The sequence below is a fragment of the Schistocerca americana genome, chromosome 2, assembly GCF_021461395.2.
Source record: "Schistocerca americana isolate TAMUIC-IGC-003095 chromosome 2, iqSchAmer2.1, whole genome shotgun sequence".
Classification (NCBI taxonomy): Eukaryota; Metazoa; Arthropoda; class Insecta; order Orthoptera; family Acrididae; genus Schistocerca; species Schistocerca americana.
The window spans coordinates 445095144-445120833 of NC_060120.1; the positions used below are offsets into that span (position 1 = coordinate 445095144).

The 25690-nt window shown below is 44.5% G+C and overlaps 1 protein-coding gene across 1 annotated transcript in view; it reads right to left on the bottom strand.

The window, feature by feature from the left end:
- LOC124594080 (damage-control phosphatase ARMT1-like) overlaps positions 1-23652 on the bottom strand; it is a 121822-nt gene extending 98170 nt beyond the window's left edge. The window contains exon 1 of the mRNA XM_047132431.1: positions 23470-23652. Coding sequence (XP_046988387.1) covers positions 23470-23652 — 183 coding nt within the window. The remainder of the gene's footprint in view (positions 1-23469) is intronic.
- Positions 23653-25690: the final 2038 nt, after the last annotated feature.

Below are 25690 nucleotides of genomic sequence, written 5' to 3' on the forward strand. Positions count from 1 at the left end.
AAACATTCCTCACACACAAATAAAGAAAAGATATTATGTGGACATGTGTCCGAAAACGCTTAATTTCCATGTTAGAGCTCATTTTAGTTTCGTCAGTATGTACTGTACTTCTTCGATTCACCGCCAGTTGGCCCAATTGAAGGAAGGTAATGTTGACTTCGGTGCTTGTGTTGACATGCGACTCATTGCTTTACAGTACTAGCATCAAGCACATCAGTACGTAGCATCAACAGGTTAGTGTTCATCACGAACGTGGTTTTGCAGTCAGTGCAATGTTTACAAATGCGGAGTTGGCAGATGCCCATTTCATGTATGGATTAGCACGGGGCAATAGCCGTGGCGCGGTACGTTTGTATCGAGACAGTTTTGCAGAACGAAGGTGTCCCGACGGGAAGACGTTCGAAGCAATTGATCGGCGTCTTAGCATGGAACATTCCAGCCTATGACTCGCGACTGGGGAAGACCTAGAACGACGAGGACACCTGCAATGGACGAGGCAATTCTTCGTGCAGTTGACGATAACCCTAATGTCAGCGTCAGAGAAGTTGCTGCTGTACAAGGTAACTTTGACCACTTCACTGTATGGAGAGTGCTACGGGAGAACCAGTTGTTTCCGTACCATGTACAGCGTGTGCAGGCACTATCAGCAGCTGATTGGCCTCCACGGGTACACTTCTGCGAATGGTTCATCCAACAATGTGTCAATCTTCATTTCAGTGCAAATGTTCTCTTTACGGATGAGGCTTCATTCCAACGTGATCAAATTGTAAATTTTCACAATCAACATGTGTGGGCTGACGACAATCCGCACGCAATTGTGCAATCACGTCATCAACACAGATTTTCTGTGAACGTTTGGGCAGGCATTGTTGGTGATGTCTTGATTGGGCCCCATGTTCTTCCACCTACGCTCAATGGAGAACGTTATCATGATTTCGTACGGGATACTCTACCTGTGCTGCTAGAACAAGTGCCTTTACAAGTACGACACAACATGTGGTTCATGCACGATGGAGCTCCTGCACATTTCAGTCGAAGTGTTCGTACGCTTCTCAACAACAGATTCGGTGACCGATGGATTGGTAGAGGCGGACCAATTCCATGGCCCCCACGCTCTCCTGACCTCAATCCTCTTGACTTTCTTTTATGGGGGCATTTGAAAGCTCTTGTCTACGCAACCCCGGTACCAAATGTGGAGACTCTTCGTGCTCGTATTGTGGACGGCTGTGATACAATACGCCATTCTTCAGGGCTGCATCAGCGCATCAGGGATTCCATGCGACGGAGGGTGGATGCATGTATCCTCGCTAACAGAGGACATTTTGAACATTTCCTGTAACAAAGTGTTTGAAGTCACGCTGGTACGTTCTGTTGCTGTGTGTTTCCATTCCATGATAAATGTGATTTGAAGAGAAGTAATAAAATGAGCTCTAACATGGAAAGTAAGCGTTTCCGGACACATGTCCACATAACATATTTTCTTTCTTTGTGTGCGAGGAATGTTTCCTGAAAGTTTGGCCGTACCTTTTTGTAACACCCTGTATATGGTAACATCGATGACCATAGACAGCTCACGGTCATTTCAGTGTGGATGCACACAACGTCCGAACTCTTGCTAGATTTAGCCAAAAGCTGCGAACCGAGGGGTTAATGAACAGTCGACGCTACCGGCGTGTGACAAGTTCGGAGGTAGGTTTCCGTCTCAAGCATATTCGAATAGCCGAGGCAGTAACGCCGGTACGGTAGCTCAGCGTGTTCGGTCAGAGGGTTAGCTGTCCTCTGTAATAATAATAAAAAAAAAAAAAACTGGGTTCATCGATCAACAACGAACTTAAACGGATGTATTACGACGTCCGCCCCGAGCAGATTCAACGAACAAAAGTGGACAAAATGAGATTAAAAAAAATTAAAAAATAAATAAATAAAAGGCAGTTAAGGTGAGTACTCATATACAGCAGGAAAAACGGGTTCGAGCCCCGGTCTGGCTCAAATTTTCGCTTGTTATCGTTGAATTTTTTTCGTGCCCTGTTGCTGCAGGCGTCTTCGTTACTCGTGAATTCTTAAAACTTTTCTTCTTATAAAATGGCTTTGTTATAGTTTCTCTAGTTACGTTGAATTGCTTGAAGGGCGGCAACGCTTCGTTTCCAAACCAAAGCAAAAACCAACGATAGTGTTTTAGTTTGTCTAGCATCTCCAGTCTGTTTCAAGCTTAGGTCGGAGTGTGTTCTTAATCCGTTAGTCCTCACTAGCAAATTAATTTCAAACTAGAAATATTTAGTAAAGAAGCTTCATCAAAGACTCCCCCGCAGAAAAGTGATATCCAGTTACTAAAAAACATTTAGTGAAATCAAAAAAGATCAATGCTAATCTGACTGACCAACTGTTGAAAATGATAAAATATGCACTGTTTATGTTCTTTAGCTGTGTACTTCTGCACAATTAATATTTTATGCACTCGTTTAAATGTATGAAGGGGCTATGTAACTTTTTGTGTGATACATGTGTATTCTCCCCCCATGAACCATGAACCTTGCCGTTGGTGGGGAGGCTTGCGTGCCTCAACGACACAGACAGCCATACCGTAGGTGCAACCACAATGGAGGGGTATTTGTTGAGAGGTCAGACACATGTGTGGTTCCTGAAGAGGGGCAGCAGCCTCTTCAGTAGTTGCAGGGGCAACAGTCTGTATGATTGACTGATCTGGCCTTGTAACACTAACCAAAACGGCCTTGCGAACGGCTTACAGCGAGGGGAAACTACAGCCGTAATTTTTCTCGAGGGCCTGCAGCTTTACTGTATGATTAAATGATGATGGCGTCCTCTTGGGTAAAATATTCCGGAGGTAAAGTAGTCCCCCATTCGGATCTCCGGGAGGGGACTATTCAAGAGGACGTCGTTATCAGGAGAAAGAAAACTGGCGTTCTACGGATCGGAGCGTGGAATGTCAGATCCCTTAATCGGGCATGTAGGTTAGAAAATTTAAAAAGGGAAATGGATAGGTTAAAGATAGATATAGTGGGAATTAGTGAAGTTCGGTGGCAGGAGGAACAAGACTTTTGGTCAGGTGAATACAGGGTCATAAATACAAAATCAAATAGGGATAATGCAGGAATAGGTTTAATAATGAATAAAAAAATAGGAGTGCGGGTAAGCCACTACAAACAGCATATTGAACGCATTATTGTGGCCAAGATAGACACGAAGCCCACGCCTACTACAGTAGTACAAGTTTATATGCCAACTAGCTCTGCAGATGATGAAGAAATTGATGAGATGTATGATGAGATAAAAGAAATTATTCAGGTAGTGAAGGGAGACGAAAATTTAATGGTCATGGGTCACTGGAATTCGACAGTAGGAAAAGGAAGAGAAGGAACGTGGTAGGTGAATATGGATTGGGGCTAAGAAATTAAAGAGGAAGCCACCTGGTAGAATTTTGCACAGAGCATAACTTAATCATAGCTAACACGTGGTTCAACAATCATGAAAGAATGTTGTATACATGGAAGAACCCTGGAGATACTAAGAGGTTTCAGATAGATTATATAATGGTAAGACAGAGATTTAGGAACCAGGTTTTAAATTGTAAGACATTTCCAGGGGCACATGTGGACTCTGACCACAATCTATTGGTTATGAACTGTAGATTAAAACTGAAGAAACTGCAAAATGGTGGGAATTTAAGGCGATGGGGCCTGGATAAACTGAAAGAACCAGAGGTTGTAGAGAGTTTTGGGGTTGAGCATAAGGGAACAATTGACAGGAATGGGGGAAAGAAATACAGTAGAAGGAGAATGGGTAGCTTTGAGAGATGAAATAGTAAAGGCAGCAGAGGATCAAGTAGGTAAAAAGACGAGGCTAGTAGAAATCCTTGAGTAACAGAAGAGATACTGAATTTAATTGATGAAAGGAGAAAATATAAAAATGCAGTAAGTGAAGCAGGCAGAAGGGAATACAAACGTCTCAAAAATGAGATAGACAAGAAGTGCAAAATGGCTAAGCAGGCATGGCTAGAGGACAAATGTAAGGATGAGAGGCATATCTCACGAGGGGTAAGATAGATACTGCCTAAAGGAAAATTAAAGAGAGCTTTGGAGAAAAGAGAACCACTTGAATGAATATCAAGAGCTCAGATGGAAACTCAGTTCTAAGCAAAGAAGAGAAAGCTAAAAGGTGGAAGGAGCATGTAGAGGGTCTATACAAGGGCGATGTACTTGAGGACAATATTATGGAAATGGAAGAAAATGTAGACGAAGATGAAATGGGAGATACGATACTGCGTGAAGAGCATGACAGAGCACTGAAAGAACTGCGTCGAAACAAAGCCCCGGGAGTAGACAACATTCCATTAGAACTACTGACGGCCTTGGGAGAGCCAGTCCTGACAAAACTCTACCATCTGGTGAGCAAGATGTATGAGACAGGCGAAATGCCCTCAAACTTCAAGAGGAATATAATAATTCCAATCCCAAAGAAAGCAGGTGTTAACAGATGTGAAAATTACCGAACTATCAGTTTAATAAGTCACAGCTGCGAAATACTAACGCGAATTCTTTACAGACGAATGGAAAAACTGGTAGAAGCCGACCTCGGGGAAGATCAGTTTGGATTCCGTAGAAACACTGGAACACGTGAGGTAATACTAACCCTACGACTTATCTTAGAAGAAAGATTAAGGAAAGGCAAACCTACATTTCTAGCATTTGTAGACTTAGAGAAAGCTTTTGACAATGTTGACTGGAATACTCTCTTTCAAATTCTGAAGGTGGCAGGAGTAAAATACAGGGAGCGAAAGGCTATTTACAATTTGTACAGAAACCAGATGGGAGTTATAAGAGTCGAGGGGCACGAAAGGGAAGCAGTGGTTGGGAAGGGAGTGAGACAGGGTTGTAGCTTCTCCCCAATGTTATTCAATCTGTATATTGAGCAAGCAGTAAAGGAGACAAAAGAAAATTTCGGAGTAGGTATTAAAATCCATGGAGAAGAAATAAAAACTTTGAGGTTCGCCGATGACATTGTAATTCTGTCAGAGACAGCAAAGGACTTGGAAGCGCAGTTGAACGGAATGGACAGTGTCTTGAAAGGAGGGTATAAGATGAACACCAACAAAAGCAAAACAAGGATAATGGAATATAGTCGAATTAAGTCGGGTGATGCTGAGGGAATTAGATTAGGAAATGAGACACTTAAAGTAGTAAAGGAGTTTTGCTATTTGGGGAGCAAAATAACTCATGATGGTCGAAGTAGAGAGGATATAAAATGTAGACTGGCAATGGCAAGGAAAGCGTTTCAGAAGAGGAGAAATTTGTTAACATCGAGTATTGATTTAAGTGTTAGGAAGTCGTTTCTGAAAGTATTTGTATGGGGTGTAGCCATGTATGGAAGTGAAACGTGGACGATAAATAGTTTAGACAAGAAGAGAATAGAAGCTTTCGAAATGTGGTGCTACAGAAGAATGCTGAAGATTAGATGGGTAGATCACATAACTAATGAGGAGGTATTGAATAGAATTGGGGAGAAGAGGAGTTTGTGCCACAACTTGACTAGGAGAAGAGATCGGTTGGTAGGACATGTTCTGAGGCATCAAGAGATCACCAATTTAGTACTGGAGGGCAGCGTGGAGGGTAAAAATCGTAGAGGGGTACCAAGAGATGAGTACACTAAGCAGATTCAGAAGGATGTAGTCTGCAGTAGGTACTGGGAGATGAAGAAGCTTGCTCAGGATAGAGTAGCATGGAGAGCTGCATCAAGCCAGTCTCAGGACTGAAGACCACAACAACAACATGTGTATTTTAGTTTTGAAAACATTGTTGTAAACAAATAATGAGTTGTCACACCATTTTTTATTTTATACAATCTGGCAACCATAGGTATGTGTGTGTCGTATTTCGTGCTACAGTGCGTGGGGGTTACATGTACCGGTATTTGAATTTGGGGCGTCTTTGCCGTGATGGTTCCTCTGTAATTGTATCTTCCATGTCTGCACCGATTTTGCGACTTATGCCTGTCGTATCTCGCTCTAAGTTTCTAAGTCGAAACTGTAGCGGTTCTATTCTTGTAATTTTATATACGTCGTTCCTGCTTGTTCACGAGTGTAGTCGCGCGAAGCTGCAGAGAAGGCGGCTTTCTGTTGCATGCAGTTTTTCTGCATACGATTCGGTATGCCGTCCGATGACTTAGTAAGTAATGTCAAAGTTCCATCAGGCTTTTTGCTGATGATGCTGTTGTATACACAGTAGTCGCCTCAGCGATACACATAGCCATCACAACGGAGGATATGTGTTGAGAGGCCAGGCAAACGTGTGGTTCCTGAAGAGGGGCAGCAGCCTTTTCAGCAGTTGCAAGGGTAACAGTCTGGATGATTGACTGATCTGACCTTGTAGCATCAACCAAAACGGCCTTGCTGTGCTGGTACTGCGAATGGCTGAAAGCAAGGGGACACTACAGCTGTAATCTTTCCCGGGGCATATAGATATACTGTATGTTTAAATGATGGTGGCGTATTTCGGAGGTAAAATAGTCCCCAACTCCAATCTCCGGGCGGAGACCACTCAGGAGGACGTCGTTATCAGCAGAAACAAAACTGGCATTCTATGAATCGAAACATGGAATGCCAGATCCCTTATTTGTGAAGGTAGGTTAGAAAAGTTAAAAAGGGAAATGGATAGTTAAAAGTTAGGTATAGTAGGAATTAGTGAAGTTCGGTGGCAGGAGGAACAAGACTTCTGGTCATGTGAATGCAGGCTTATAAATACAAAATCAAATATTGGTAATGTAAGAGTAGGTTTAATAATGAATAAAAATAGGAACACGTATAAGCTACAAAGAACAGCATAGTGAGCGCATTATTGTAGCCAAGATAGACACGAAGCCCACGCCTACCACAGTAGTACAAATTTATATGCAAACTAGCTCCGCAAATGAATAGATTGAAGAAATGTATGATGCAATAAGGGAAATTATTCAGATAGTTAAGGGAGACGAAAATTTAACAGTCATTGGGGACTGGAAACGGAAGAGAGGGGAAAGTAGTAGGTGAATATGGACTAGGGTTAAGGAATGAAAGAGGAAGCTGCCTGATAGAATTTTGCACAGAGCATAACTTAATCATAGCTAACACTTATTTTAAGAATCATGAAAGAAGGTGGTGTATATGGAAGAGGCCTGGAGACACTGGAAGGCAATAAACAGATTACATAATGGTAACAGAGATTTAGTAACCTGGTTTTAAAATGTAAGACATTTCCAAGGGTAGATGTGGACTCTAACCACAATTTATTGGTTATGAATTGTAGACTAAAACTGAAGAAACTGCAAAAAGGTAGGAATTTAAGAGATGGGACATGAATAAACTGAAAGAACTAGAGGCTGTAGAGAATTTCAGAGAGAGCATTAGGTAACGATTGACAAGAGCAGGGGAAGAGATACAGTAAAGGAGAATGGGAAGCTTTGAGAAATGAAATAGTGAAGGGAGCAGAGGATCAAGTAGGTAAAAAAATGAGGGGTAGTAGAAACCTATGGGTAACAGAGGAGATAGTGAATTTAATTGATGAAAGGAGGACATATAAAAATGTAGTAAATGAAGCAGGCAAAAAGGAGTACAAAAGATTCAAAAATGAGAGACAGGAAGTGCAAAATGGCTAAGCCGGGATGGCTAGAGGACAAATGTAAGGATTTAGAAGCATGTATCACTAGGTGTAAGATAGATACTACCTACAGGAAAATCAAAGAGAACTTTGGAGAAAAGAGAACCACTTGTATGAATATCAAGAGCTCAGATGGAAAACCAGTCCTAAGTAAAGAAGGAAAGCAGGAAGGTGGAAGGAGTGTACAGAGTGAAGCGAAATTTGCGCACTCGGGCTTCGCAGTGCGACTCTTCACATGCCAGCGATAAAGGAAAGTCTCTCACATAATTTCGTCTGACGAGTACATCCGGCCGGCCGGAATGGCCGCGCGGTTCTAGGCGCTACAGTCTGGAGCCGCGTGACCGCTACGGTCGCAGGTTCGAATCAAGCCTCGGGCATGGATGTGTGTGATGTTATTAGGTTAGTTAGGTTTAAGTAGTTCTAAGTTCTAGGGGACTGATGACCACAGCAGTTAAGTCCCACAGTGTCAGAACCATTAGATCCATTTTGAGTACATCCGGAAGAAAAAGGACGTTAAGGAGTGGCAATCTGGCAACACTGTATGAGAAGTACCTCTGTCAGCGGTGGTTGTTCATGTTATACAGTTGCTGTAGTGGATAGAGTTTTGGCTTAGCATGCAGGACGTCGACAGTTCGATCCCGCGTTGAGGGATATGTTTTTTATTTGGTAAATGTAGTCGAAGTGGTGCGGTATCTGGCATCTTAATCGTCAACAACAGTTACAGCTGGTCCTCTAGAGAACATTTGCACTTACGTACTACAATCGTAGAAATGTCAGATTGGTCAGCCCTTTCCACTTCATCTACTAGTTGTGAAACCTGTTTTCTTTGTAACCTCCCCCAATGGCCCCACAGATTAGTACGAACTATTATTATTACCTTGTTCAGGTCCATTACATTTCGTTAGTGCCTTACATTACCAGTAGGACTAGCAATGTGTTTTGCGGGCCGGCCGCGGTGGTCTAGCGGTTCAGGCGCTCAGTCCGGAACCGCGGGACTGCTACGGTCGCAGGTTCGAATCCTGCCTCGGGCATGGATGTGTGTGATGTCCTTAGGTTAGTTAGGTTTAAGTAGTTCTAAGTTCTAGGGGACTGATGACCACAGATGTTAAGTCCCATAGTGCTCAGAGCCATTTGAACCATTTTTGTGTTTTGCGAATAATGTCTAAACTCGGTTACTATTTGTATGTGTTATCACCATTGTCCCACTAATTATGCCTTTCAACATTGCGTCTGGTAACTGCATGCTGTTTAGCGCGTATCTCAATGCATTATTATTATTATTATTATTCTAGCGATGGGATTGTAGAAACATGACGTCTATTACCATTAGGGAAACAATGTAATTTTAAACCGTACATTTCATAATTAGCGATGTTGGGATGAATCATGCAGAACAGTATCTGTCAGAGGGGTAATGCGCGTTAGATGGGACAGTGCGCAGTACTGACGGCGTGTTTATACTGTATGCGCTATCCGCCAGACAGGGACTGGCTGCGAGCGCAGTAACGCGCCCGTGACAGACTCCAATGCACATGCATACATGTATCGAATTTTCTCATTGTAAACCTCTAAACTAGTGCGGCAGATATACGGCATACACAAATGACGAATATGTCGACATGCTTCTGGTCCCTGCATCTGATAACAGGACTGGTGTTGCCACTCGTGAATAAGCTTCTAGATATCCTCGTCAACGCCATTGAGATAAAAATGTGTTCCGTTGTCTGGAGTTGTGCCTTTGGGAGTCCGGTTCTCTCCTACCACTATCGCGTGACAGAGGTCGTTCACAGACTCGCCGTACTCCAAATACTGAGGAAGCTATTCTGAAGGTCATGCACCAAGAACCTCAGCGAAGTACACGTAGTGTAGCAAGGCAGCTGCGTGTCTCGCAACACACGGTCGTTAACGTGCTGCACGAGCATGGGCTGCACCCCTGTCATTATGCTTTCACGCAACACCTGCATCCTGCAGACCGCCATCAGCGGATGCAATTCTGTGAATGGTTCCAACTACAATAGGAAGCCAACGATGACGTCGTGAAGACCATAATATCGTCGGATAAGGAGCATTCGCTCGTGAGGGTTTCTTCAATATGCACAGTCCCCACCATTGGTGTCAGGTTAAGCTGCACGTCACCCGCGACTGTGGATACCAACGTCTCGGCCGGAATATTGAGCGACAGATGTTTTGCACCTCCATTTTGCCTGACCGGTTGACTGCACATAGGTTTCACACATATCTCTCAAACTATCTGCCTGATGCGCTGGAAGACGTACCACTACATGTTTGGCAGAGGATATGGTTCCAGCATACTGGTGTACCTGCACACTCTGGAGTTAATGTGCGAACATTTCCAGGGAAATGGCTCAGACCTGGAGGTCTAGTTGTAGGGCCACCGCGTTCACCTGACCTAAATCCCCTGGATTTATTCCTGTGGGAACACCTGAAGGAGCACGTGTACTCTATTCCGCCGACGAATGTGGAGGAATTGGTAGTGCGTGTTCATGCTGCTCTTGTTACTGTGGAAGCAGTTTTGCTGTGAAGAGTCCAGAGCGGTATGATCCGGCAGGTTGCGCACTGTTTGGACGTGCAGGGAGGTCTCTTTGAGCCTCTGTTGATCTAAAGACGACATATTCTGTTGTGAAGTTCATGCGGTCATTAATATAGACATTATTATTTTCACTGGTTGCTTATGCACGACACCTGAGTTGTTAATTACATGTAGTACAAATGACAAGTAGATGTTCTGTTATTGTACTGTGCTATCATATTTAGCATCCCGAAATTGATATTGTTTTTGTAGTTGTTCTGTTCTGTGAAGGGTAATTTGTTTCAACTGTCTATTTCCTATTTGTCTAACAACGTATTTGTTATGTTCAGCATTACAGAATGTTGTGACCTAAGAAACGGTGTATATTACAGTATGAAATATCAGAATGAAATTAGCAAATGAAAAAATGCGTCCCAACCCAGGATCGAACCTTCGACCTCCTACATTCCTGCATACTAACCCAAAACTCTATCCACTGCACCAACTGCACAGCGTAAGTAATGTGGGCTGCCAGAAATAGTTACCTTACATGTGGCTGAGGTGTTGCCAGACTGCCAGTCTTTAATGTCCTTTTTCTGACGGATGTACTCTCCAGACGAAATTTTGTCACAGAATTTTTTTTTATCCCTGGCATCTGAGGAGTTGTGCTGGGAAGCTCGAGTGCACGAATTTCTCTTCACCCTGTATAGAGGGTCTAAACAAGGGCGATGTACTTGAGGGCAATGTTGTGGAAATGGAATAGGACGTGGCAGAAGATGAAATGGGAGATGTGATACTGCATGAAGAATTTGACAGAGCACTGAAACACCTAAGTCAAAACACGGCCCCGGGGCAACATTCCATTAGAACTACTGATAGCCTTGGGACAGCCAGCCAAGACAATACTCTTCCACCTGGTGAGCAAGATGTATAAGATAGACGAAATACCCTCAAACTTCAAGAAGAACGTAATAATTCCAATCCCAAAGACAGCATGTGCTGACAGGTGTGAAAAATACCGAACTATCAGTTTGATAAGTCACGGTTGAAAAATACTAACACGTGTTCTTTACAGACAAATGGAAAAACTGGTAGAAGTCGACCTCGGGGAAGACCAGTTTGGATTCCGTAGAAATATTGGAACACGCGATTGACCCTAGGACTTATTTTAGAAGATAGGTTACAGAACGGTAAACCTACGTTTCTAGCAATTGTAGACTTACAGAAAGCTTTTGGCAATGCTGACTGGAATACTCTTTTTCAAATTCTGAAGACGACAGGGGTAAAATACAGGGAGCGAAAGGCTATTTACAATTTGTACAGAAACCATATGGCAGTTATAAGAGTCGAGGGGTATGAAAGGGAAGCAGTGATTGGGAAGGGAATGAGACAGTGTTATAGCATATCTCCGGCGTTATTCAATCTGTATATTGAGCAAGCAGTAACGGAAACAAAAGAAAAATTTGGAGTAGGAATTAAATTCCATGGAGAAGAAATAAAAACTTTGAGGTTTGCCGACGACACAGTAATTCTGTCAGAGACAGCAAAGGACCAGGAAGAGCAGCTGAACGGAATGGACAGCGTCTTGAAAGGTGGATATAAGATGAACATAAGCAAAAGCCAAACGAGGATAATTGAATGTAGTCGAATTAAAGCAGATGATGCTGAGGAAACTAGATTAGGAAATAAGACACTTATAGTAGTAAATGAGTTTTGTTGATTGGGAAGCAAAATAACTGATGAATGTCGAAGTAGTGAGGACATACACTGTAGACCGGCCATTGAAAGAAAAGTGTTTCTGAAGAAGAGAAATTTGTTAACATCGAGTATTAATTTGAGTGTCAGGAAGTCTTTTCCGATATTTTTTGTATGGAATGTAGCCATGTATGGAAGTGAAACATGAACGATAACTAGTTGAGACAAGAAGAGAACAGAAGCTTTCGAAATGTGGTACTACAGAAGAATGCTGAGGATTAGGTGGATAGATCACGTAACTGATGAGAAGGTACCGAATAGAATTGGGGTGAAGAGCAATTTGTGGCTCAACTTGACTAGAAGAAGAGATCGGTTGGTAGGACATGTTCTGAGGCATCAAGGGATCACCAATTTAGTATTGGAGGGAAGCGTGGAGGGTAAAAATCATAGAGGGAGATAAAGAAATGAATACACTAAGTAGATTCAGAAGGATGTAAGTCGCGATAGTTATTCGGAGATGAAGAGGCTTGCACAGGATAGAGTATCATGTAGAGCCGCATCAAACCAGTCTCTGGCCTGAAGACCACAACAACAACAACGTATTGCGAATACACAGCCAGAAAGACCCGCTGTTGTATGACTACAAGATTGCGGAACAATCACTGGAAGCAGTTACTTCCATAAAATATGTAGGAGTATATGTGAGGAGCGAGTTGAAGTAGAACGACCACGTGAAATTAATCGCGGGTACCGCAGACGCCAGACAGACATTCATTGGAGGAATCCTCAAGGAGTGTTGTCCAGCCACAAAGGAAGTAGCTTACAGAACAATCGTTCGACCAATAGCTGAATATTGCTTGGTAGTCTGGGATCCGTACCAGGTAGGATTCGTAGAAGAAATAGAGAAGATTCAAGGAAGAGGAACTTGTTTCGCGACGCTTTAGTAAGTGCGAAAGCGTCACGGAGATGCTCAGTCAATCTCAGTGGCAGACACAGCAAGAGAGGTATCCTGCTTCACGGTGTGGTCTACCGTTAAAATTCCGAAAACGTTCGTAAGTGAAAGAGTCAACTAATACATTGCTTCCGCGTACCTGTATCTTGCAAAAAGACCATGAAGATAAAGTTAGAGAGAATCAAGACCACACTGACACTTATCAGTAATCATTCTTCCCGCGACCCACGCGCGACTGCAAAAGGAAAATCCGGAAGTGACACTGGTACACAAAGTACCCTCCGCCACACACCGTAAGTGACTTGCGGAGTATCGATGTAGATGCAGACGAGTTTATGAAAACGTGTTTCCCATGTAGATCTTGTGAAACGTTTATGTACCGCGAGAGCCAATATTCTACAGGACGGCAAAGCAGAAGTGAAAGTAAACTCGTAGGACAAAATACCAGTCACCTCCTAGAAAGAGCACATTGGTCGCTTTGGACCGCCGTAGTTGGTGTAAAATTGGTACTAGGCGGTAATGTCAGCCCTCGGACGTTACATCTCGACAGTGACGTTTGATGTGGCAGTTGAATTTGGTATTGACACAGAAGCCTGAGTCAGCGTGAAAGACGTGGCAGAATGGTACAAAAGAGCTACCATGAAGGACGTGCTTATCGCCACAATGTATATGCCGTTGGTTGGTGCATCAACAGGGACTATCCGTTGTGTCTACAAGGAAAGGTTTGACACTAACAGCCATGCAACACGGTGTAAGATCAGTAGTAGTGAAAAAAGCCTAACAACAGCGAGCGGACACTAGTGTCACGATTTTGGCTCTTTTCAAATGTTGCAAGACGTTGGGCGCACAAGCGACCCAGTGAGGCGTTTAAAATGCAGTGTGTCGAGGGTGTAGGTTAGACCAGAGGTAGTTATGTGGCGTTTTGGGGTTACTTTTCTACCATGACTTGGACACGCTCTTTCAGCTTAGCAAGAACATTAAAGAAGATTTTTCTTCCAATTTTCTCGATGACGAAGCGTCACCCTTTCTTCTGCATCTTCCTGACGAGTATGCGGTGGACACTGCTGTCTTCCAAAACGACAACAGTGCTGTTCACTGGGCTGAAAATACATGTTCTGGTACGACAAACACAAAGGCTCACTACTGCGCGTCGACTAGCCTGACGAATCACCCGATCTTTGTCACACAGAAAATATTCTGGCACTGTTTGTTTTCTGGAACTATTTGGAACAGCGCTGCAATTTACATCCCCACAGTTTGGTAGCTCTGCGGGACCTATGAATATCTCTAACTTGATACGGCATTTCTGAAGAAATTTGTGGACCCTTTTCGTCGGCGAATTGTCAGTTCTAGGAGCGCTGTTACAGGGTGTTAGCCTTGTAGTGACAGACTCATGAAGGGTTGCCAGAAAACAAAGAAACATTATGTAAGTATGTATTTTAGTTATAAGCTTTGGATTTTTGGTAGATACGCACAGTACAAGCTGCTTTCTTTCATTGGTACATTATGAGGTCATATGCATTGAGAAACAGCTGATTTTTCTGTCACTGATTCCGAATCGAAGGTAAAAAGCGATTTAGTCATGCCACATCTGCAAGCAATTAGCTCCAACTGCCGTAAATAGCGGCCCTCAAATGGCAAGCAAGGCAGAGTCCAGCGAGCATAAAATTTCCAGCAAGTAACAGAGTTCCAGAGCGAGAGGAGTTCCAGATCGAGCGGCCTCGGATGACGAGCAGCCTACACCAAATCCTATTTAAGTGAGAATTATCTTGAGTTAAGCATGTACACCAAGAATGACTTGCAAAAGCTTGCCTGTACATACTTGTGGACTAGGGTTGTTGGTTTCCATCGCACATTTGTCTACATGTACTTACACTGATGAGCCAAACCATTATGACCGCTGCCAACCGCGACGCTGGATGGCGCCTGGTGGTTCAAATGTGTGAAATCTTATGGGACTCAACTGCTAAGGTGATCAGTCCCGAAGCTTACAAACTACTTAACCTAAATTATCCTAAGGACAAACACACACACTCATGCCTGAGGGAGGACTCGAACCTCCGCCGGGAGCAGCCGCACAGCCGCCTGGTGGCTTTGGGGGCACGTCTACATCTGCATCTACTTCTATACTTCGCAAGCCACCTGACGGTGTGTGGCGGAGGGTACCTTGAGTACCTCTATCGGTTCTCCCTTCTATTCCAGTCTCGTATTGTTCGTGGAAAGAAAGATTGTCGGAATGCCTCTGTGTGGGCTCTAATATCTCTGATTTTATCCTCATGGTCTCTTCGCGAGATATACGTAGGAGGGAGCAATATACTGCTTGACTCCTCGGTGAAGGTATGTTCTCGAAACATCTACAAAAGCCCATACCGAGCTACTGAGCGTCTCTCTTGTAGAGTCTTCCACTGGAGTCTATCCATCATCTCCGTAATGCATTCGCGATTACTAAATGATCCTGTAATGAAGCGCGCTGCTCTCCGTTGGATCTTCTCTGTCTCTTCTATCAACCCTATCTGGTACAGATCCCACACTGCTGAGCAATATTCAAGCAGTGGGCGAACAAGTGTACTGTAACCTACTTCCTTTGTTTTCGGACTGCATTTCGTTAGGATTCTTCCAATGAATCTCAGTCTGGCGTCTGCTTTACCGACGATTAATTTTGTATGGTCATTCTATTTTAGATCACTCATAATGCCTATTCCCAGATAATTTATGGAATTAACTGCTTCCAGTTGCTGACCTGCTACATTGTAGCTAAATGATACAGCACCTTTCTTTCTGTGTATTCGCAGCACTTTACACTTGTCTACATTGAGATTCCATTGCCATTCCCTGTACAATGCGTCAATTCGTTTCAGATCCTCCTGCATTTCAGTAAAATTTTCCATTGTTACAACCTCTCGAAGTACTACAGCATCATCCATAAAAAGCCTCATTGAACTTCCGATGTTATCCACAAGGTCATTTATATACACTCCTGGAAATTGAAATAAGAACACCGTGAATTCATTGTCCCAGGAAGGGGAAACTTTATTGACACATTCCTGGGGTCAGATACATCACATGATCACACTGACAGAACCACAGGCACATAGACACAGGCAACAGAGCATGCACAATGTCGGCACTAGTACAGTGTATATCCACCTTTCGCAGCAATGCAGGCTGCTATTCTCCCATGGAGACGATCGTAGAGATGCTGGATGTAGTCCTGTGGAACGGCTTGCCGTGCCATTTCCACCTGGCGCCTCAGTTGGACCAGCGTTCGTGCTGGACGTGCAGACCGCGTGAGACGACGCTTCATCCAGTCCCAAACATACTCAATGGGGGACAGATCCGGAGATCTTGCTGGCCAGGGTAGTTGACTTACACCTTCTAGAGCACGTTGGGTGGCACGGGATACATGCGGACGTGCATTGTCCTGTTGGAACAGCAAGTTCCCTTGCCGGTCTAGGAATGGTAGAACGATGGGTTCGATGACGGTTTGGATGTACCGTGCACTATTCAGTGTCCCCTCGACGATCACCAGTGGTGTACGGCCAGTGTAGGAGATCGCTCCCCACACCATGATGCCGGGTGTTGGCCCTGTGTGCCTCGGTCGTATGTAGTCCTGATTGTGGCGCTCACCTGCACGGCGCCAAACACGAATACGACCATCATTGGCACCAAGGCAGAAGCCACTGGAGGCGGGCTGCACGATGTTGGGGCGTGAGCGGAAGACGGCCTAACGGTGTGCGGGACCGTAGCCCAGCTTCATGGAGACGGTTGCGAATGGTCCTCGCCGATACCCCAGGAGCAACAGTGTCCCTAATTTGCTGGGAAGTGGCGGTGCGGTCCCCTACGGCACTGCGTAGGATCCTACGGTCTTGGCGTGCATCCGTGCGTCGCTGCGGTCCGGTCCCAGGTCGACGGGCACGTGCACCTTCCGCCGACCACTGGCGACAACATCGATGTACTGTGGAGACCTCACGCCCCACGTGTTGAGCAATTCGGCGGTACGTCCACCCGGCCTCCCGCATGCCCACTATACGCCCTCGCTCAAAGTCCGTCAACTGCACATACGGTTCACGTCCACGCTGTCGCGGCATGCTACCAGTGTTAAAGACTGCGATGGAGCTCCGTATGCCACGGCAAACTGGCTGACACTGACGGCGGCGGTGCACAAATGCTGCGCAGCTAGCGCCATTCGACGGCCAACACCGCGGTTCCTGGTGTGTCCGCTGTGCCGTGCGTGTGATCATTGCTTGTACAGCCCTCTCGCAGTGTCCGGAGCAAGTATGATGGGTCTGACACACCGGTGTCAATGCGTTCTTTTTTCCATTTCCAGGAGTGTATATCGTGCATAGCTACGGTCCTACGACACTCCCCTGCGGCACACGTGAAATCACTCTTACTTCGGAAGACTTCTGTCTATTGAGAATGACATGCTGCGTTCTGTTATCTAGGAACTCTTCAGTCCAATCACACAATTGGTCTGAAAGTCCATATGCTCTTACTTTGTTCATTAAACGACTGAGGGGAACTGTATCAAACGCCTTGCGGAAGTCAAGAAACACAGCATCTACCTGGGAACCCGTGTCTATGGCCCTCTGAGTCTCGTGGACGAACAGCGCAAGCTGGGTTTCACACGATCGTCTTTTTCGAAACCGATGCTGATTCCTACAGAGTAGATTTCTAGACTCCAGTCTCCACGTGACGCGATAACAAAAGAATGTAAGCGCAGCAGGCACAGACGAGGGATCAGTCTAGCGAAGGTATGTGCTGCAGACGGGGAAATCCATTTGGATAAGAGACTTTGACAAAGAGCAGATTATTATTAGGCAGAGCCTGTGAACGAGTATCTCGAAAAGGGCAAAGCTGGTCGAATGTTCATGTGCTACTGTCGTTCAGTATCTACAGAAAGAGGCAGAAGGACAGTGAAACTACCACTAGGGGCTCAATGGTTGGACGTCTACAACTCTTCACAGAACGTGGGGTTCGGAGGTTTGTCTGCTCTGTAAAGTAGGTATATGCTGCTCTGTGGCATCTCTGCGGAAAGAGCACAATGCTGGTGCCCGCACGAGCGTTTCGGAGCACACCGTTCATCGTACATAGTTGAACATGGAACTCCGCAGCAGACCATCTACGTGTTCACATGCTGACCCAACGACATCGTCAATTACTATTGTAGTGGGTACAGGACCATCAAGATTCGACCATAGATCAATGGAAACGTGTCGGCTCTTCGGGTGAATCACATTTCTGCTATACTGGGTCGACGGTCGTCTCCACAAACACCGTCATCGAGGTAAGCGGCGGCTCGAAACGTGCAGCGCGCCAGTCACGCAAATTGGCGGTATCAGTTTTATGCTGTGGGAGACATTCTCCTGCACTTGCATGGGACTTGTGGTAGTAATCGAAGAGAGACTGACAACTGTGAACCACCTACATCCTTTCATGCTTGATGTCTTCCCCAATGACGATGTCATCTTTCATCAGTATAATTGTCCTTATCTCGGAGCCATAACCGTGCTACAGTGGTCTGAGGAGCATTATAGTGAACTCACGTTGATGTCTCGGTGACTAAACTGGGGTGATCTAAATCCTATGGAACCCATCTGAGTCGCTGTCGGGTGCCATCAACACATACGCCCGTTATTTACGCGAATTACATGGCCTGCGCGTAGACGTCTAATGCCACATACCTCCACAAACCTACCACTAAACTGTCGGATCCGTGATACGCGCCGGCCGGAGTGGCCGAGCGGTTCTAGGCGCTACAGTCAGGAACCGCGCGACCGCTACGGTCGCAGGTTCGAATCCTGCATCGGGCATGGATGTGTGTGATGTCCTTAGGTTAGTTAGGTTTAAGTAGTTCTAAGTTCTAGGGGACTGATGACCGCAGAAGTGAAGTCCCATAGTGCTCAGAGCCAATTGAACCGTGATACGCAGAATCAGTGATGTATTTCGTTCCAATGACGGATGAACAAGCTATTAAGCAAATGGTAATAGTTTTTTGGCTCGTCAGTTTATCAGGTGTAGAAGTATGAAACCGTTATTTCCCTATAGATGGTGCTAGCCGTCAGTCTAGGGCCCGTGAGACCGCGTCTGCTGCGCCATCTGCTTCCTGTAACGGCTGACGGCGAATGTCAACACACAATAACCCAAGTTCCAAACAGCAGTATCTGTTTCAAACCCATAAGCATGTCGAGTTTTGTGCCTACGAACTACGATTTGCGGATAGCATTGGTTTTCTGTTATCATTTGAAGAAAACTGCTGCAGAATCGTATCGAATGCTTGTCGAAGCCTTCGGCGAACATGCTCTTGGGAAAACACAGTGTTTCCAGTGGTACAAAAAAAATCAAAAGTGGTGAAACGACGGGCGCGTGAAACCACCGAAAAAGTTCGAAGACAACGAATTACAGACCTTATTTGATGAAGATGATACTCAAACTCAACAGGAACTCGCGGAACAATTGAATGTGATGCAGAAAGCCGTTTCTCTTCGGTTGAAAGCTATGGGAAAGGTGCAGAAAGTGGGAAAATGGGTTCCGCATGAACTGAATGAAAGACGGCAAGCAAGTTGAAAGACCGCTTGTGAAATGCTGCTCGCCAGATAGAAAAGAAAGTCGTTTCTCCATCGAATAGTGACAGGTGATGAAAAATGGATATATTTTGAGACTCCTAAGCGTCGTAAATCATAGGTAAATCCAGGCAAACCATCGACATCCACTGCAAGACCAAATCGCTTTGGAAAGAATACAATGTTCTGAGTTTGGAGGGATCAGAAGAGTATCACCTTTTATGAGCTGCTAAAACCTGGTGAAACCGTTAACACTGATCGCTACTAACAGCGAATGATCGATTTAAATCGAGCATGACGTGAAAAGCGACCGGAATATGGATAAAGGCAACACGAAGTCATACTGATCCATGATAACGCCCCATCACACACAGCAAAACGGGTCAGGGGAAAGATCGAGGCATTCAGTTGGGAAATACTAGGGCATGTGGCTTATTCTCTAGACTTGGCTCCGTCCAATTGTCATCTGTTTGCGTCATTGGCACACGCTCTCGCTGAACAACACTTCAAACGCATGAAAGTGTACGAAAATGGCTCGCTGACTGGTTCGCTTCAAAAAGAGAACTCTTTTTTCAGCGTGGAATTCATAGCCTTTCGGAGAGGTGTGAAAAATGTATAAATAGTAATGGTGATTATTTTGAATAAAATATTGTTTATCAGTTTCAAACAACAGACATGTAATTATTGCAACCAAATTCCGGTTTCATACTTCTACACCTGGTATTAGAGAATTTAGTAAGCCTCATACAAGTTTTACACTTACTGAGGTTGTACGCTAGTGTCTACACTCTTCCACATGTTCATTGCAAATACATGAAGAAGCGATAACAAGCAGACCAGTAAGACAACCAGAGTCCCTTTCCCTATCAGCACCATGTCTACCTCTATATGCTAACATCCATGTCTTTCTGTCTCCAACCATAGAGCCCTGAAAAATCCCGCCACCCTTAAACTCCTTCACACAGTCGCTCGTGTACCAAGAAACGGATGATCTCAAATCCCAAGTCTCTTCTAATCTCAGTCTGAGCGTCTAAGAACCTCGTGACCGACGACTTGTTACGACAGCCTGATGTCTCCTGCAGATAGCTAAATTTCCGACCAGACTGCTTATTAATTTTAATTATGCCATAAGAAATGAGGCACAGTTTCTGAAATTGACCCCTTTATTTTTCTTGTGTATGGGCTTTCAAGGTTACGGGAAAAATGACATATGGAACGACCAAAGGAAGAAGGAAAAGTAAGAAAGCAGTAAGTGTGTGAGGCGGTGATTAGCTGAGCTGTCTACACATACATCTACGTGATTACTCTGCTATTCACAATAAAGTGCTTGGCAGAGGGTTCAATGAACCACCTTCATGCTGTGTGTCTACCGTTCCACTCTCGAACGTCACGCGGGAAAAATGAGCACATAAATTTTTCTGTGCGAGCCCTGATTTCTCTTATTTTATCGTGATGACAGGGTGTATATGACCCGGGACAACCGGGAGATCCGGGAAAAACCCAGGAATTTTTCCATCCAGGAGACGGGAAAAACCCGGGAATTTTTCCATCCGGGAGAAAACCGGGAAAAACCCGGGAATTTTTTAGAATTCCGGGAATTTTTCATTGTTTTAGTTTTCAGTTAAATTTTTGTGATTTTGACTGGTAAGAACGAATACTCTAACAAAGGATATTATTGTATCCCACTACTGCAGAATGATACTGCAGCAACAAAACATGAACGTGAGAAAAAAAAAACGAAAATAAAACTTAAGTTACATAGGAAATGCGCCGTATTCAACAACAAAAAAGTACTCATACAAGCGTCTGCCAACAGTAAAGTGTGTCAAAGGCTTTAGGAACACTATGCAATACTTTATAACAACAAATTGCCTCCGATGAGCGTGACGTGACAATTGTTAAATTAGATTCGTTTCAGCAGTTGCGGGCGGGCTCTTGTGCATGCGCAGTTGAGTCGCGTATGAGTAGTACCTTCTCCCGCTTCTGGTTTCGGAAGTGTGGCTCGGCACCACTACTTAATATTGCCCCGGTTTAGAAATATCGTAGATCCGGGGCTGATGCACAGAGCAGTCCGAGTTGTGGTGGGGAGGTGGGTCGTCTCCACGTGACCTGTGTTTACGTTCAGTGATTTTGTTGTTTCCTCTTCGTTTATTGCTCTCACGTTAAATGATAGAAAAAAACGGATTTTTGTGGCCGGGAGCTATCAAATGAATTAAAATACGTTCGCATAATTACAGCAGGCTAAAATATGTTTATAGTTCCAGATTTTATTTCCACCTTTGACAGTCAAGCATTAATCGCCTTAGAGAACAATGAAGTTATTTTTGCTGGTTTGCTAAAGAGATTTGGCTTTCATTAATCCTTTCAACTGAGGCAGTCAATTTATTTGAAACGAAGTGTTTAAATTCACACTATTGGCTAGTTTCAACTGTTCGCTGCATTTCAAGTGCACGCGTGGCATTATGCTATAATAAAGAACCAAACATGAGTATTGGTACTCCTAGAAAATTTACTTACGGATGTGCATTTTAAGCCGAATTATGCACTTTAGTGTGGTTCGCGAATTCCCGACGCTCTTGAAGTATCCTTTGGTGTCTTGTTTATTTTATGACATAATGTAAGATCTTTTAATGTCTTACACGTACGAACATATGGGCTACCTGCGTCATCGTAGCTGCGCAAGCGCGGTGACGCCAGTTATCTGGCGCTTTCTTGCAACTGTTGAAACGAACCTATTTCTAACAGGTCGCGGGAAAATATTGGGATGGTGGTTTGAAAAGCGTTACATTCAAAGCAGATTTCCTTTTACGCAAGATGAATTATGTGCGAGAATGTACGATGAATTTCTTAAATCGCAAAGCGTTTGACTCCCATTTAAAAATCAACTCTTTGAGGACGACCATTTAGAAGTATTTTGAGCCCAGAAGATGAGACATTTGCGTCATTATTAAAAATTTTACTGGCACATTTGTGTGTGTATCATGAGTGCAACACACGCAAAAAAATCAACATCATATGTGGAAGTTTAGCTTCTCTTCCAACTTATTAATCTTCGAGACCAATATTATATGTGAATGCTAAACCATTAACTTTTCTTGTTTGTGTATTCGTGCTACTTAAGAGTTATCTTGCTATTGGCTGACTACATCACGCGTCCTATTGCTGTCATCAGCTGGCGAGATCACGTGAATGAGCTATGACGCTTACAAAACGCATCGCAATCTCAATTTCAATGCTTCGGAAAGTGACATGCGTTATTTGGTGGCATTCAGATTTATACCTATGTAATACGAAAATATGCAGCGTACATGTTGCTGCACATCAAAGGTCTTTCAAAACGTGCTTTTCCCCCTGAGTTTCGTTTTCAAAAGTGCAAGGAAATTCTACATCGGTATATAAAACCATAAACATTCAAAGGATTGATGACTTTTACAGTGCCGAGGAAGAGTATACTGTCACTTTACACGGAAAAAGTGTATTTTCATCCGGGAGAAAGCGTATTTTTAACCGGGAAATGCGGGAAAAATCCGGGAATTTTTTTTTCTAGACCACGTATACACCCTGGATGATCATTTCTCCCTATGTAGGTGGGTGCCAACAGAATGTTTTCGCAATTGAAGGAGAAAACTGGTGATTGACATTTCATAAGAAGATCCCGTCGCAACGAAAAACACGCTTGTTTTAATGATTCCCACTCCAATTCATGTATCATGTCTGTGACACTATCTCCCCTATTTCGCGATAGCACAAAACGAGCTGCCCTTCTTTATACTTTTTCGATGTCATCCGTCAGTCCCATCTGATGCGGATCCCACACCTCACAGCAGTACTCCAGAATAGGGAGGACAACTGTGGTGCAAGCAGTCTCTTTAGTAGACCTGTTGCACCTTCTAAGTGTTCTGCCAAGGAATTGCAGTCTTTGGTTTGCTCTACCCATAATATTATCTATGTGGTCGTTCCAATTTAGGTTATTTGTAATTGTAATCCCTAAGTATTTAGTTGAATTTACAGCCTTCAGATTTGTGTGACTTATCGCGTAATCGAAATTTAGCTGATTTCTTGAACTGCTACGTTTGGGCATACCTCCTTGCAGAGGGTCTCGACGTCCGCGCCGCCCGGTGGGCTCTCGCGGAGAGAGGCCATGGTATGCTCCAGGATGTCTGGGTTGCGGCTGGTCATCGAGAAGTAGGCGAAGCTCTGCCGGAAGCGCGCGGACAGCGGCAGCCCCACAGGCGTCTCCGCGTCCACCACGGTCGGCGTCGGCATCTGCCACACGCAACAGGCCCTGCAGCGTCGCTACACAAAGCCGAGGGTAGTCCTGGCTGTTGCAGGAGCTGCGGTATACGAAGAATAGTAGTGAGGAGTTTGACAGAGCACTGAAAGACCTAAGCCGAAACAAAGCCCCGGGAGTAGACAACATTCCTTTAGAACTACTGACAGCCTTGGGAGAGCCAGCCCTGACAAAACTCTACCATATGGTGAGCAAGATGTGTGAGACAGGTGAAATACCCTCAGACTTCAAGAAGAATGTAATAATTCCAATCCCAAAGAAAGCAGGTGTTGGCAAATGTGAAACTTACCGAACTATCAGTTTAATAAGTCACAGCTGCAAAATACTAACGCGATTTCTTTACAGACGAATGGAAAAACTGGTAGAAGCCGACCTCGGGGAAAATCAGTTTGGATTCCATAGAAATGAAACTTCCTGGCAGATTAAAACTGTGTGCCGGACCGAGACTCGAACTCGGGACCTTTGTGCTCTACCGACTTTTTTTTTTCATTTTGTTCTGTATTGTTCGTTGCGTTGAGTATGCGCGGACGTCAGCAGACATCCGTTCAAGTTGATCGTTGATTCTTTTTCTCAGTTTTTTATTACAGAGAGCGAGCAGCCCTCTGACCGAACACTCTGAGATTCCGTGCCGGCCCGACTGAGCTACCCAATCACGACTCACGCCCCCTCCTCACAGCTTCACTTCTGCCAGTACCTCGTCTCCTACCTCCCAAACTTTACAGAAGCTCTCCTGCGAACCTTGAGCATTGCTTGGGTAGCTCAGTCGGTAGAACACTTGCCCGCGAAAGACAAAGGTCCCGAGTTCGAGTCTCGGTCCGGCACACAGTTTTAATTTGCCAGGAAGTTTCATATAAGCGCACACTCCGCTGCAGAGTGAAAATCTCATTCTGGAAACATCCCCCAGGCTGTGGCTAAGCCATGTCTCCGCAAAATCCATTCTTTCAGGAGTGCAAGTTCTGCAAGGTTCGCAGGATAGCTTCTGTTAAGTTTGGAAGGTAGCAGACGAGGTACTGGCAGAAGTAAAGCCGTGAGGAGGGGGCTTGAGTCGTGCTTGGTTAGCTCAGATGGTAGAGCACTTGCCCGCGAGAGGCAAAGGTCACGAGTTCGAGTCTCGGTCCGGCACATAGTTTTAATCTGCCAGGAAGTTTCATATCAGCGCACACTCCGCTGCAGAGTGAAAATCTCATTCCGTGGAAATGTTTGAACACGTGAGGCAATACTGACCCTACGACTTATCTTAGAAGAAAGATTAAGGAAAGGCAAATCTACGTTTTTCGCATTTGTAGATTTAGAGAAAGCTTTTGACAATGTTGACTGGAATACTCTTTCAAATTCTGAAGGCGGCAGGGGTAAAATACAGAGAGCTAAAGGCTATTTACAAGTCGTACAGAAAGCAAATGGCAGTTATAAGAGTGGAGGAGCATGAAGGGGAAGCAGTGGTTGGGAAGGGAGTGAGACAGGGTTGTAGCCTCTCCCCGATGCTATTCAGTCTGTATATTGAGCAAGCAGTAAAGGAAACAAAAGAAAAGTTCGGAGTAGGTATTAAAAACCATGGAGAAGAAATAAAAACTTTGAGGTTCGCCGATGACATTGTAATTCTGTCAGAGACAGCAAAGGACTTGGAAGAACAGTTGAACGGAATGGATAGTGTCTTGAAAGGAGGGTATAAGATGAACATCAAAAAATGGTTCAAATGGCTCTGAGCACTATGGGACTTAACATCTATGGTCATTAGTCCCCTAGAACTGAGAACTACTTAAACCTAACTAACCTAAGGACAGCACACAACACCCAGTCATCACGAGGCAGACAAAATCCCTGACCCCGCCGGAAATCGAACCCGGGAACACGGGCGTGGGAAGCGAGAACGCTACCGCTCGACCACGAGCTGCGGACGATGAACATCAACAAAAGCAAAACGAGTATAATGGAATGTAGTCGAATTAAGTCGGGTGATGCTGAGGGGAATTAGATTAGGAAATGAGACACTTAAAGTAGTAAATGAGTTTTGCT